Below are 12,875 nucleotides of genomic sequence, written 5' to 3' on the forward strand. Positions count from 1 at the left end.
CAAGCAATTATTAAGTACCCACTCTATACAGGAACTGTGCTAGGTTCTAGGGATACATATAAAACAGTCCCAGACTTGGAATGGCAGAAAGGAGAGAAATGAGGTTTCAGTTAATTAGTGAAGAGGTACAAATTCCCTTCAGTTCGCATATAACCTTGGCTTCAAGAAAAGGGAGGGGGCATCTTCTGCCAATCTATTCAAAGAGGTGACAGTTACTGTTTGACCTTTGAGGAGTTAATAACATCCAATTCAGTTGCTCTGAAGAAGGAAGCATATACCCTTTCCATAATTCAGCTGTTTCTGCTGCGAACATCACATCCTGTGTGACCATAATTACCAGATAGAGGAAGGGATAGGAAAGCCTCAAGGAGTATTTCATTAACAAGAACTTTTGCACTAAGAAGGAGGCCCCATCACAGGGCCTGTTTCTATGCAGAAGGAGAGGGAAGCCATCCTGAGGCGCTGTTGGATACCTCAGCAAAAACTCAACAAGAGCTGTCAGAGGGGACAGGTAGGTACCACAGATCTTCTTTTCACAGCTTGAATCCCTTCTTGTGATTCTAGGAAATCAGAACATCATAGATTTCAAGGTAGAACAGATTTTGGAAGTCACGGATGGGGAAACTGAGGTTCACAGAAGTTATCTAACTTTTCTAATGTCACACAGGTAGTTAGTGGTTGAGCTAGAATTTGAATCAAAGAAATCCAGCCTTGTCTGCTGTACCACACTGCCTGTCCTGTTCTAGCTTTGGTTATAGTATTGTGGGAGAATGGTGAGATCCAGGCAAGGTGAGGTGGATCTGTGATATATATACTGGTGATCACATAACAATAGCTGACATTTCCTGAGAATCTTAGATTTTCAAACCACTTCATTCTATTCTCGAAGCAAAAATGTGACCTGGGTTTTAGGAGTAATAGGAATTCTCCTCTAGAAATGAGAAAACTGAATATCTGGAAGACTCATGATCACCAAGGGCAAGAGAAGTTTCAAAAAAGACAAAACAGATTGACATAATTGTGAAATTAGGAAAGCAAAGAGATCCTCAGTGGATAAGCCCACACAAGTGTCCAGAAAGAGATTCATCATTCTTTAGTAATATCACTGTCAAGCACTCAAGAGCTTCATAATGAATTCCCTGACACCTCAAAAAGCAGCCCCTGAGTCTTCATACAGAGTCGTGGGGTACAACTAGCCATGTGGTCCTAACAGGAATGAATAGAAATGCATGACCCTGGGTGCCCCCTTAAATGTGGCATGTACACTTCAGATACCATTGGGTTAATGAGTTTGAAGAAAACAGAGGGATTCACCCTTTAGGCTTCTATGTCTTAGAATCATTCCTTCCTCTTGTGAACAGAACAAGCCAATGGCTCACTGAACCATGGATAAAGTATCCTAGTTGGAAGGGAGTGAACAGAGAGTGTCAGTCAAGAGGGGACTTTGAATATAGAACATAAAACCAAAAAGGATGCAGTTGCAAGGTAGTGTGGTTCACTGGAAAGAATGCTGGATTCAAAGAGCTCTGAATAAAAGGATCTGACTTCAAATCCCAGCTCAGCAGTTTTTTTTTTTCTCTGTAATTTCAGGCAAGTCACATAACTTCCCTGGGTCTCAGTTTCCTCATCTGTAAAATGAGAAAGTTGGATAATTGCTGAGCTCCCTTCAAGCTCTTGATTCACAATCCTATAACCTTAGAGGATACCTAAGTGCTTTGGGCTATGTAAGATGATCTAGTATTTGACCTCAAGGCCTCTTCTGACAGACCTCCAAACCAAGCATGATGAAATGGAAAGGCCATAGGCTCCAGATTCATAGTCTTTGGGTTTGAATCTTACTTCTTATGCTGACCACCTGTGTGGCCTTGGGCAAGTTACTTCACCTCCTCCCCAGGCCTCAGTTTACCCATCTATAAAACTAGAGGATTCATTTAGATTGCTAATGAGGTTCCCTAGGCCTCAATTTACCTATCTATAAAACAAGAGGATTATGTTAAATGCAGCAGAGTGGTAGAGAAGGATGAGGACTGAATAAAAGACCATAGGTTTTGGCAATTCAGAGATCGTGACCATCTTCATCATCATTTATATAGTGCTAACTATGTGCCAGCATTGTGCTGAGTGCTTTACAAATATCCTCTCATTGATCAAAAATAAATGAAGAGAACAGTTTCTTTTGAATAATCATCTCCAAAGCGAGATTTCAGAGTGTTGGAGTAGTGAGGGGATAAGAAGAGGAGACAGTGAGTGAAGAGGTTTTCAAGGAGTTTGAGAAAGAGATCTGTCTGTCTGTCCATCATCCATCTATCTATCTCTCTGTCTGTGTACATGCACACATATATCTTGAGGTCATAGGAGGATCTGGCGAAGTCTGTTTTATTTTTTTAAAGATGGAGGAGATTTAACTGTTTGAAGTCAGTAGAGAAGGAACAGTTAGAGGCACCTAGGTGATCTGGTGGATGAAGCTTGGAGAACCTGGAGGCAAGAAGACATGGGATGGCTTCCTGTCTCAGACACACTATCTGTGAGACTCTAACCAAGTCATGACCTCTGTCTGCTTCACTCTCCTCATCTGCAAAATGGCAATAATAAAGACACCAACATTCCAGTCTTATCTCATATAACAGTATTACATTAATACTGCAAAGCACTTTACACAAGTGCTTGCCATGATTGGTATGATATTGGGTATATGTGATGTTGGAGATTCCAGAGAGAAGAGGCAGGATTAAGAATGCAATTTTCTAGGGAATATGGGAAGGAGGAGGATCAAAGGCACATGTAGAAGGGTGGTCCTTGACAATGAGAAAGACCAGTTTTTGCCACAGAGAGAGATGATGTCTGGGAGATGAAGAGAAGAGGAGAAGAGGGAGTTGCCATTGAAAGCCTCAGGTTTCTCAGTGAAGTGGGGGCTGGGTCCTTAGCTGAGGGCTTAGGGATTGTGTCTTTGGCTGGTGGTTTGCAGATCTGTGCTTGGTGTGAAGACTGGCTGAATTTCATAAAGTAAGCTAGAAGGAATTCCACAGTGCCAGGGTCCAAGACTGCCACCACTCTCTTCTCCCACTTTCCAAATGGCAAGTTCCCCCAGATTCCACTTAAGATTGCCAAATGGGAAGCCTGAGTCTCTGAGACTCATGGAGAGTCTTGACACACCTTATTATCTCTTTCAGCACAAGATACAACATCATGACATCCCAACCTGTGCCCTCAGGCACGTTCATGATTGTAACTTCCAACGGAATCAGTATTCCCCAGATGGAACAGCCTGGACCCTCCTCTGCGTCAAACAACAACTTGAAGAAAGGGCTCAAGGAGGAGTCCAAAGCTCTTGGGGTAGGTCCCCGTTCTTTTAGTAAGGAGTCTTGGAGAAGCCAACCACATCTTAAGGCTTCAGCTCTGCTCTGGGTTTGGAGATCCCTTAGCTGGGTGCCAGTAACAATTGGAGGAATTGGGACTGAAGGGAGAGGGAGCAGAGATGTTCCCTGGGAAACCTCTAGCCCTGTTTTTCACAGGCTTAGGGGACTGATAATTATGACAGCTTTGGAGGGGTTAGGATGAAACTGCAGAGAAAAACCCAAACTTCCTCATCCAGGCCTCTAGCAGGAAAAAAAATTGAGGAAAAGTTACACAATCCTTCCTTCCCCACTAACATGCCCTCTGGTTATGAAACAATGCTTAGTTCTTATAAACCTCCCTGCTCCTATCATCAGGAAACATAACTGGAGACCTCAGCAGACTAGAAAACACAGGGGAGGCACATCTCACCTCTCTGGCTTTTCTCAGGCCAGGAATGGGAATGCACAATTTCCTTCCAAGTCCCCATTGGATAGCTCCTTCATCTCGGATAGTCCTTGAAAAAGGGAGAGGTCAAGTTGCCTTGGCTCCCAAAAACCATGACCATGGATGTGTGTGGCTCTTGGAGCTGGGCCCAAGAACCCAGAGGTGATCTGACCAGGGCTGAGTAGCATGGAAACGTAACCTTGCAGTCCTCAAAGCTAAGGCTCCCTTGATACGCAGTGTGTAGGAGTACGGAGATGGAAAGAGGGGTGGACTGGAACCAGCTGTGATGACCTGTGGGATTCAATTGTTGCATTTTCAGTATAAATACTTAGATCTGGGATATTAGCAAACACCACAATTGAAGCCTGGTTCTTTCTGCACTGTTGATTATCTAGATTTAGGGAAGTGACGGAGAAAATGTTAATAAGATCAATTAAACTTCAAAGTGTCTTCAGCATACTTTTTTTTTCTTTTCTGGAGAGTTGGTTGTTAAACATTTATTAGCACCCCTCTACATATCAGCCCTATCCTCTGCCTTGGTCAGACCAAATCTAGAGTATTGTGGTCAATTCAGAGTGACACATTTTTAGAAGGGCATTGATAAGCTGGAGCCTAGAAACAGTTGAAGGAAAAGGTAAGGTCAAAATCCCCTGAGAACAGAAAACCTAGCAAAGTTGTAATAGCTATGGGCAAGTATCTGAAAGGATGTGAAAGGGGATTAGAGGAGTTGTGCTTGGCCTCAGAGGGTATAACTAGGAAGGTGGGGAGAAGTGGCAAAGTGGCTGATTCGTCATGATTTGTTTGGTAGCTGCTGGCTTTGTTCCAAAGCAGAATGGGGTGCCAGGGGAATCTTCTGTCTTCACTGAGGTATAGATTAAACCAGATGGTCACCAAGGTGCTTTCCTATGCTGAAATTCTGTGTGACTTGGCTATTTTTGTCCCATCCACTCAGGAAAGGTATTTGGACAAACTGGCACTCTTGGGTGCTAAAGGTAATTGCTTTCAGGCAGCAGGTGCACTGGAGGTTTCTAGAAGGTCAGCTGCATCTGCTAAAGGAACAGGGGTTTGTTAACCAGAGCAGAATTGAACTGTGGCTTCTAGGGATCACTGAGGAAATACATGGTACCTCGGATCCAGTTCTAGCCTAACACTGCCCAGGATAGGGCTTCTGTTTTTGGTTTTGGTTTTTGGTTTTCTGTTTTTGGTCATGAAGCTCATGGGTAGTCTAGTGAAATCTGTGGACCCCTTCTCAAAATCCTACTTTTAGATTCATAACATGAAATATATAGAATTACAAAGGAAAAAATTATATTGAAATGATTTAAATAATATTTTTTCAAGAAATTCATGGACCTCAGGTTAAAAGTCCCAGATCTGATCATTGGGGTCACTTATTGGGGGGTGCAGAGCAAGGTTCTCCTGTCCCTTGGGAACAGAAATTAATCTGTCCTACAAAAAAAAATTCCCATTTCTTTTTCTTGCTTTTCAGACCATCCAGACTTTGACTGGCTTGATGATTTTGAGCATAGGTATCACTTTGGCATGTGCACATGAAGCATCCTACTTCAAGCCTTCCTATTCTAAAATCGTGAAGTCTGGCTACCCATTTGTAGGTGGGGTTTCGGTAAGTAGAGGCTCCTTTATAATTTCATCTGGGTGACTCATGCAGGAGGAGTGCAAGGCATGAAAATATCCTCCTGCTTTCCCAACTGCTTTTCCAACATGTAGAAGGTCTGTGTTCAGGAGGGGCTGGGAGATTTAGTCTCATTCTCTGCATTATTAACAGCAAAGGGGGAGGGGCATTGTTCTTTATACTTTGGCTTTGGGAGTAAGGACGGAGGCTGGAGGCTGGGAACATCTGGCAGAAAGAAACTAAAGAAGCTAGTTTATAGAATATTACAAGATATACAATTTACATATACACATACATATAATTTATATATTATGTATAATACACATAATTTATAGTATATATATACATATATATATATGCTTTATTCTATTGTATTTTATTTTCAAGTCCACATTCACTCCTTCTCTCTACTCTCTCCCTTCCTCATTAAGAAGTTGTGTTGTGGTTTTAAAATTGCTTAAGTAAGAGGGGAGCTATCATGGTTCTAGAAAATCTGTCCATTTTTACTACTAAGTTTTCTTAAATCCAGGAGCATTTTTCTGTATTCCAGTGTTCAAGTCTGTCCATTTTCCTCTGTTGTGGAGTTATTTCAGTCATGTCTGACTCTTTGTAACCCCATCTGGGGTTTTCTTGACAAAGACACTGGAATGGTTTGCCGTTTCCTTCTCCAGCTCATTTTACAGATGAGGAAACTGAGGCAGGCAGTGTTAAGCAACTTGCCCAGGGTCACACAGCTAGTAAGTGTGTGAGGTCAGATTTGAACTCAGGAAGGTGAGTCTTCCTCATTTTATGCCCAGCACTTTATCCACTACACCACCTAGCTGCCCGTTTTTCTCTTCCAATAAAGCCTTCAGCCCTGCCCTGACTCTTTTCTCTGGACTCCTCTAATCTCCCTCTGATGGCCTGACTGCACCAAGCATTGGAATATATTATTATTTCTATTTAATTCAGGACACTCAACTATCACTCATCACCCAGTGGCTCCCTACTACCTCCTTAATGAATTAGTGTCTAATTTCTGGTGTGGCCTTCAGGGCTCCCTTGCTTCTGCTGCCTCGTTTCATTTCTTCTCTCTCAGCTCCCTTCTGTGGAACATATATTCATGACATACTTCCTGTATGCAGGGTCCCAGGCTAGATGCTAGGGATGAGAAGATGACAAAAAAGGACATTCTTGGTTCTCCTAGAGCTTTAGGGGTCCCAGAGGGGATGTGGCACCTGCACAAATCAGTGGAACCCAGGTCACAGGAGCAGGAGTCAGAGGAGAGGGGTCGGGGCAATCCCTTCCTGCTTTAGGAATCTGGGAGGACTTCAGAGACCTGGGCCTTTAAGGCAGGAGGGGGAGGGCATTACAGCCATGAGAGAGAGAAAAGAACAGCCCAAGACCAGACAACAACAGACAATTCTCCTTGGCTAGAATGGACAGTGAGCAGAGGAGAATATCGTAGGCTCTGTCCCTGAGTCACTGAGGCTGACTCCCCTAATTTAACAGGTAAGGAAACTGTGACTTAAAGCGGTTAAGATTTGCCTCAAATAAAACAGGCAATAACTAGCAATGTTAGGATTCAAACCGTGATCCTTTGCCTCTAATCTCAGCACTCTTTCTCTTGAGCCATATTGTCTAATATTTCCAGTTTAAGAAATGTAGCTGGAAATAATAGGTTGGCATGACTGGAGCTTTCTCCTGTCTCTGTTCTTGAAGTGCAAGGCTGACCCAGCCAAAGCTTAATCTCAGAGTGTATCCCATGACTGCCCCACAGCCCTAAGGGTCAGCCCTTAGCCAATGGGGAAACACCTGCTGGCTAAGTGGCCCCTGGGACCTGGGGCTGTGTCTCCCTATGGCCCTAAGACTGACCTTTGTGCCTTCTCCTTCACAGTTTATCATTTCTGGATCCCTCTCCATAGCATCAGAAAGGAAAAAGACGAAATCCTTGGTGAGTATCATAGATAATTGGAGGATGTGACAAGCTAGAGAGCTGGCCTCACTGTGCAAGAGAAGTCAACCAGAAATGGTGCAGAGCATGGAGCCCTGGAACCTAGCTGGGTTCCTGATTGTCTCACCTTGGCCATGTCCCTGCTTCTTCCGGGTCCTAAATTCTTCATCTAAAAAATAAGAGGCTTGAATTCAAGGATTCCTAAGGTCTCACTCAGCCTTAGAACTTAGCATAGAGAGGGGCAGTCATGTGATGTAGGAATATATAGGAAGAACTTGGTGTTGAACCCAGGGGTACTAGGAACCCAGTTAGTCCTCTTTCCTCACACAGCCCTTTGTCTTTGCTTCTCTGTGTCTTTCTGTCTCTGTGTCTCTCAGCCTCTCTGTCTCTCTCTCTGTCTGTCTTTCTCTGTCTCTCTGCCTCTGTCTCTGTCTGTGTGAGTTGCTGTCTCTTTATGTCTCTGTCTCCATCTCTGTCTCTCTCTCTTCTTCAGAAAGAGGGTAGCATTTGTAGTCAGAGGTCCCAGATTGATTCTGGCCTCTGCTCACTAACAGCCACATTTGACTTAGAGCAAGTCACTTTCCCCTCTCTCCTTTCCAAGGCCAGGATGGAATTTGAAGGCTCCAAGGGTCCTGTCCAGTTCCATGCATAGGATCTCCCTTATTTCCTGCTCTCCTCCCTGGGGGCCCACAGGCTCCTACCCTCCTGCATGGATAAATTGGGCCTTTCTCTTTCAGACACGCATCAGCCTGGCTGCCAACATGATCAGTGGCATCGAAGCGGCAGCTGGACTCATCTTGCTCTCTGTGGTCCTGCCAGAGGTGCAGGAAAATTTAGCTCACTGCGTTCAAGTCCTCAATCCACAGCAGAAAAATGACCAAGATAATGACTATGATTACATCCCCCGCTACAATCCTTACCATCCCACCACTTCCTGGGCATGCTACGTGGCTGGTTCCACTCTCACTGTAAGCATTTTCAGACTCAGTGTCAGTTTCTCAATGATTCTTCTTCTGTTTCAGGAATTCTTGTTGGTGCCAGAAGGTGCCATCATGCTGAGCAGATCGCTGGTCTGATGGGTTCTGGGGAAAGTTCAAGGGTTTGCAAAGAGGGAGGAAAGAGAGCCTTGGAGCTGGGAAATCTAACAGTAAAAGGAGCCATTCTATCGAGAAGTAGCCTGGTAGAGAGTCTGGGTAGACCTCCAGCATCTCCTGTTGCTGGGCACTGGGCTAGGGCTGAGAAGTCGGACACTGGGGGCATGAAGAAAGGTGAGGAAAGGGGGCAAAGGGGAAAGGGGAAGAAAGGGAGGGGACATGGGGAGACAGAGAAAAGGGGGTGGGGAATCGCTCCAATCCTCAGTGTTCTCAGAAATTCTCAAATACAAAACGTTGCTGTCCTGGCTCCAAAGTCTGTATTTTTACACAACAAAACTACAAGTCAATAAATCTTAATTATGTACTACCTCAGTTTACCCAGAGTTTTACAGTCTTCATCTCATTTGAATCTCTTAGGAAATACATGACATTGACATCATTATCCCCATCTAATAGATGGTGCAGTGGATGGAGTCCTGGGCCTGCAGTCAGGAAGACTCATCTTCCTGAGTTCAAGTTTCACTAGTTGTCTGAACCTGGATGAGTCGCTTCACCCTGTTTGCCTCAGTCTCCTCATCTGTAAAATGAGCTGGAGAAGGAAATGACAAACAGCTCCAGTATCTTTGCCAAGAAAACCCCAAGTGGGGTCATGAAGAGTCAGATGGGACTGTAAAGAATGAACCATCACCACAACAGAGAAGAAAACTAAAGCTCAGCAGGTTAATCCACTTGCCCACAGGCCATGAGCTATCAAAGATCAGAAGCAAGCTTTGAACCTAGGTCAAGGCTAGTCCAAGTGTAAGCTATCAGTTATTTGGCACTGTTGCTAATCAGTGAGAGACAGAGGGAGAGCAGGAGAGGGAGAGACAGACAGACAGACAGAGACAGAGAGAGAAAGAGAGACAGACAGAGAGAGAGAAAGAGAGAGAGATGGGGGAAGAGAGAGAGAGACAGAAAGAGACAGAGAGAGAGAAAGAGAGACAGAGGGAGAGAAAGAGAGAGAGAAAAAAAGAGAGAGGGAGAGAGAGATACAGAGAGAGAGAGAGAAAGAGAGACAAAGGGAGAGGGAGAGAGGGAGAGGGAGAGAAAGAGAGAGAGAGGGAAAGAAAGACAGAGACAGAAAGAGAGTTGTGTTATAATGGGGACATAGAATACTATGACTTTTGTCAGACCTTGTGACACCATTTGGGGTTTTTTGGCTAAGATACCTGAGTGGTTTGTCATTTCCTTCTCCAGCTCCTTTTCCAGTTGAGAAAACTGAGGCAAAGAGGGTGAAGTGACAGCCCCGGGTCACACAGTTAGGAAGTTCAGATTTGGGCAGGCCCAGCATTCTATCCACTGTACCATCTAGGTTGCCCAATACAGTGGCCAGATAAAGAAAACAAAATTAAACAAAAAAAAAAGCAGGAAGAGGCAGAGAGACCCTAGTCAGATTGCTTTGTGAGACTTAGATTCAACAAGACAAGGAACAAAAAGGGGCTGATCAAACCCTCTTGGTGTCAGCCCTTCCCCCAAGTCTGATGGTATCTCTAAAGATCCATCCATTACAGCTGCAGACTTGGCTCCTTCAGCCCTTGGAGGGGCTCTCCCAGATCCCAAGAGAACACTTCACTTCCTTTGGTGCCCTAGGGGCACTTGCAGGTTCCGAAGCCAATGCCCAATTACACACCACTTCAGTTTACAGTGAATTTTCAAGGTTGAGAGACCCCTGAATACTCAGACATTTCAAGACTCTTGAAAGCTGGGTTGGGAAGGCCACACAAGCTATTTTGTCTCTGTAACATTCCTTGAGGTCACTGCCCAACTTGGATTCTAGGTTGAGTTCTGGGGGCAGGCGGCATGGGTAGTTAATTCTGCTAATGTACCTCATGGAGGCCCACTGACTCACTTCCTGTTGTCAACCCAGAGACTCAATGATTTCCTATCAAAGGCATTTCTCTAAAGGATGCAGCCAGGACAGCAGTCCCAAAATATTTCCTTCCTTAGTGTAGGACACACTTTCCCAAAAGCAAGCTCAGTGTCATTGGGAAAAGTGGGCAAGGCCTTGGGGTCTAATGTTACCCAAACTCACATGTATATAGGCATGTGAGGGACCTGGAAGATCTATCTCTCTTGGTAGCTTTTCTCAAATCTACCTGGACAGTGGGATGGAAGGAGGAGAGAAGGACTCCCTCCTCTCTTCCCTCCCCCTCCAGCCAGCAGCCCTCACACAGTGCCTTCAACAGAGTGGATGAGTATCTCCCCAGCTCCTGATGCTGGATGCCACAACTATTGTTGGGGGTGGGAGCAGGGAGAAGAGAGAAAAATATCATCCTCCACTGGCCAGGAGCCAACTATCCCAAGCCTAGACAACCTTAAGATCCCTAGAACCTAGCTAGTTAAATTTCCCTTAGATATGGATAATTCATTTTCTGTGCTAGTAGAGATATTCCTTCTTTGCCTCAGCCAAAAAAGAGTTTACAGGTCAAATAGGGTACAAGTTTCAGATGCATCTTGTACAGGTCATTTAATATTTCATTAACACCTGGGATTGAATTCTAGGTCTTCTGTAAATCCATCCACAGAGCTGGGAAAGGAATCACAATCCTCTACCATATGTTCTTTTGTTGGTTTCCCCATATAGACAACATGAAGAAACCATCTGGACCCCAAAGTCAGCTGCTTCCATTGGAAATGGTCAGCATAGAGTGCCTTCTAAGGGCACTCACAGTTCCGAGTCTGAGCAGGGAATACAATTGTGTGGTCTTGGCTATATGCCAGGCTGATGGAAAATGAGAGGAAGATAAGGAGGCATGGTCAGTCCTCGTGCCCTCTGCTTTGAGGATGAGTTAGCAGATACTGGTGCCTCTGCTTTGCTCCCTTGATGTCCATGATCCTTGGGTGGAAGAGAAAGCTGCTCTCTCTATTAGAATTCCCTGGGACTCCTGTGCCCAGGGCCACTGCCCAAGGGGATCCCAAGGCTACTTGTCTCAGGATAGGTTCCCTTTCTGTGCTTTCAGGGGACTCTTTCTGTCTTGCTGATCTTTACTGTTCTGGAATTAAGCGTCGCTGTATTTGTGGCTATCTTTGACTGGAGGAGACTGTCAGTGGACTCTCATGGGGTGAGTGCCTTACCCAGCCTAGCCAGGCAGGGATTCTGGGAGAGACCAATTGATTTCTGTTTCTGGGCCAAGAGGGTAGGTGGTTGTGAGGGAGCATAAGATGGGCCCCTGTTGACAAGGGAAGCTGCAGCTACAAGGGGAAAGTCCTTGCTGAAACAGACAATCCAACTATTGGGTCAGGAGGCCTGGAGGGCTGGTGGCAGGGAGAACATATTTGACTGGGTTCCTTTTGGCTGTTTACAGAGAGTCCTCTTCCTACCTCATGGTGGCCATATCAATTCCAGCTTAAGAACAGCTCTTTATGACCCTGGCTATGAAGAACTGGGGGCCTCTCCTTAGAAGATGATGTGGATTTCCTTCTGTGGGTTTTGCGGGTCACCCTCACACAAGAAAGCCCAAACCCAAGAGAACTGTGATTCAGGGTCCTGCAAATTTCCGATTCACATGGAGAGTCAGAACACATTTGTTTCTTTTAAAGTGAATTTCTTTCTTCCACATGGGCCATCAACTTCCCAAGTTCATCCTTAACCTTGGCCTCATGGATGGTTTCCAAGCAAGAATATCTGTCGATCATTTTGTCAGGTTGTAAACTGCCCCCTCCATCCCAGTCTCCCCTGCTGCTACCATGTGAGCTATGGATGGCCAGACAGGGTGGATGTGGCTGCCATTTCTGGGGAAACAGTCATATTATTTCCTTCTTATGTTCACCCTTTGCTGCTCACAGGTTTGGGTTAGAGAGTTGAGACTCTGGTGTCTTGCCAGGGCTATGATGTTTTCCACATTCATTTTGCCTGTCTATATGCAAAGGACATGAGGCTTTGGGTTAAATCAGGGGAATGTTGGTATGATTTTCTTACTAATAAAAATTTTTAACTATAAGACTTGTTTTCTGCATTGCTTCTCAACTCTGTTTTTAAAGGAATAGGAAGCCCCAGGGGCAGATATGATAGGAGAGCCTGGGAACAAGGTTTAGAAAAACCAAGGGCCAGGTCATATCTATGGAAGAGAATGAGGCACATCCTTCCTGACTTCAAAATAAGGAAGAACAGGGATCTAAGTTTAACATTTGCACCCCTCCCAAGTCCAAAGTTCATAAGGGGAGCCTTCACTCTCTCCCCTACTGGCCCTCCCCCACTCCTCTTGTTGGCTATAATCTGAGAACATGCCTCTGAGCACATGGATGTTGGAAGATAGGTCCCAACTGTTCCTGGAGTGAATATTTCTCCAAAGGCTGATATTGATAGCTTCCTTCTAGCTTTGGCCCTCTCATCTCACCCCTCTGCACTGAGAATGGTTTGAACCTGGCCAAATGATGTCAGGGTTGGATTAGACCT

The 12,875-nt window shown here is 44.9% G+C and overlaps 1 protein-coding gene across 1 annotated transcript; it reads left to right on the forward strand.

The window, feature by feature from the left end:
• The first annotated feature begins 311 nt into the window (after window positions 1-311).
• On the forward strand, window positions 312-12,420 carry LOC140524368 (membrane-spanning 4-domains subfamily A member 6A-like). Its single transcript, XM_072638745.1, has 7 exons — window positions 312-511; window positions 3,171-3,333; window positions 5,270-5,404; window positions 7,290-7,346; window positions 8,084-8,314; window positions 11,440-11,541; window positions 11,785-12,420. The coding sequence occupies exons 2-7, from the start codon at window positions 3,187-3,189 to the stop codon at window positions 11,878-11,880; spliced, it is 768 nt and encodes a 255-aa protein (XP_072494846.1). The 5' UTR covers window positions 312-511; window positions 3,171-3,186; the 3' UTR covers window positions 11,881-12,420.
• The last annotated feature ends 455 nt before the right edge of the window (window positions 12,421-12,875 follow it).

This window comes from Notamacropus eugenii, chromosome 2, assembly GCF_028372415.1.
Source record: "Notamacropus eugenii isolate mMacEug1 chromosome 2, mMacEug1.pri_v2, whole genome shotgun sequence".
NCBI classification, from domain to species: domain Eukaryota; kingdom Metazoa; phylum Chordata; class Mammalia; order Diprotodontia; family Macropodidae; genus Notamacropus; species Notamacropus eugenii.

Coding starts and splice junctions, on each gene's coding strand:
- LOC140524368 (XM_072638745.1), top strand. CDS start 3,187: ATGACATCCCAACCTGTGCCCTCAGGCACGTTCATGATTGTAACTTCC. Junction 3,334..5,269: donor AGGAGTCCAAAGCTCTTGGG/GTAGGTCCCCGT, acceptor CTTGCTTTTCAG/ACCATCCAGACTTTGACTGG. Junction 7,347..8,083: donor GGAAAAAGACGAAATCCTTG/GTGAGTATCATA, acceptor TTTCTCTTTCAG/ACACGCATCAGCCTGGCTGC.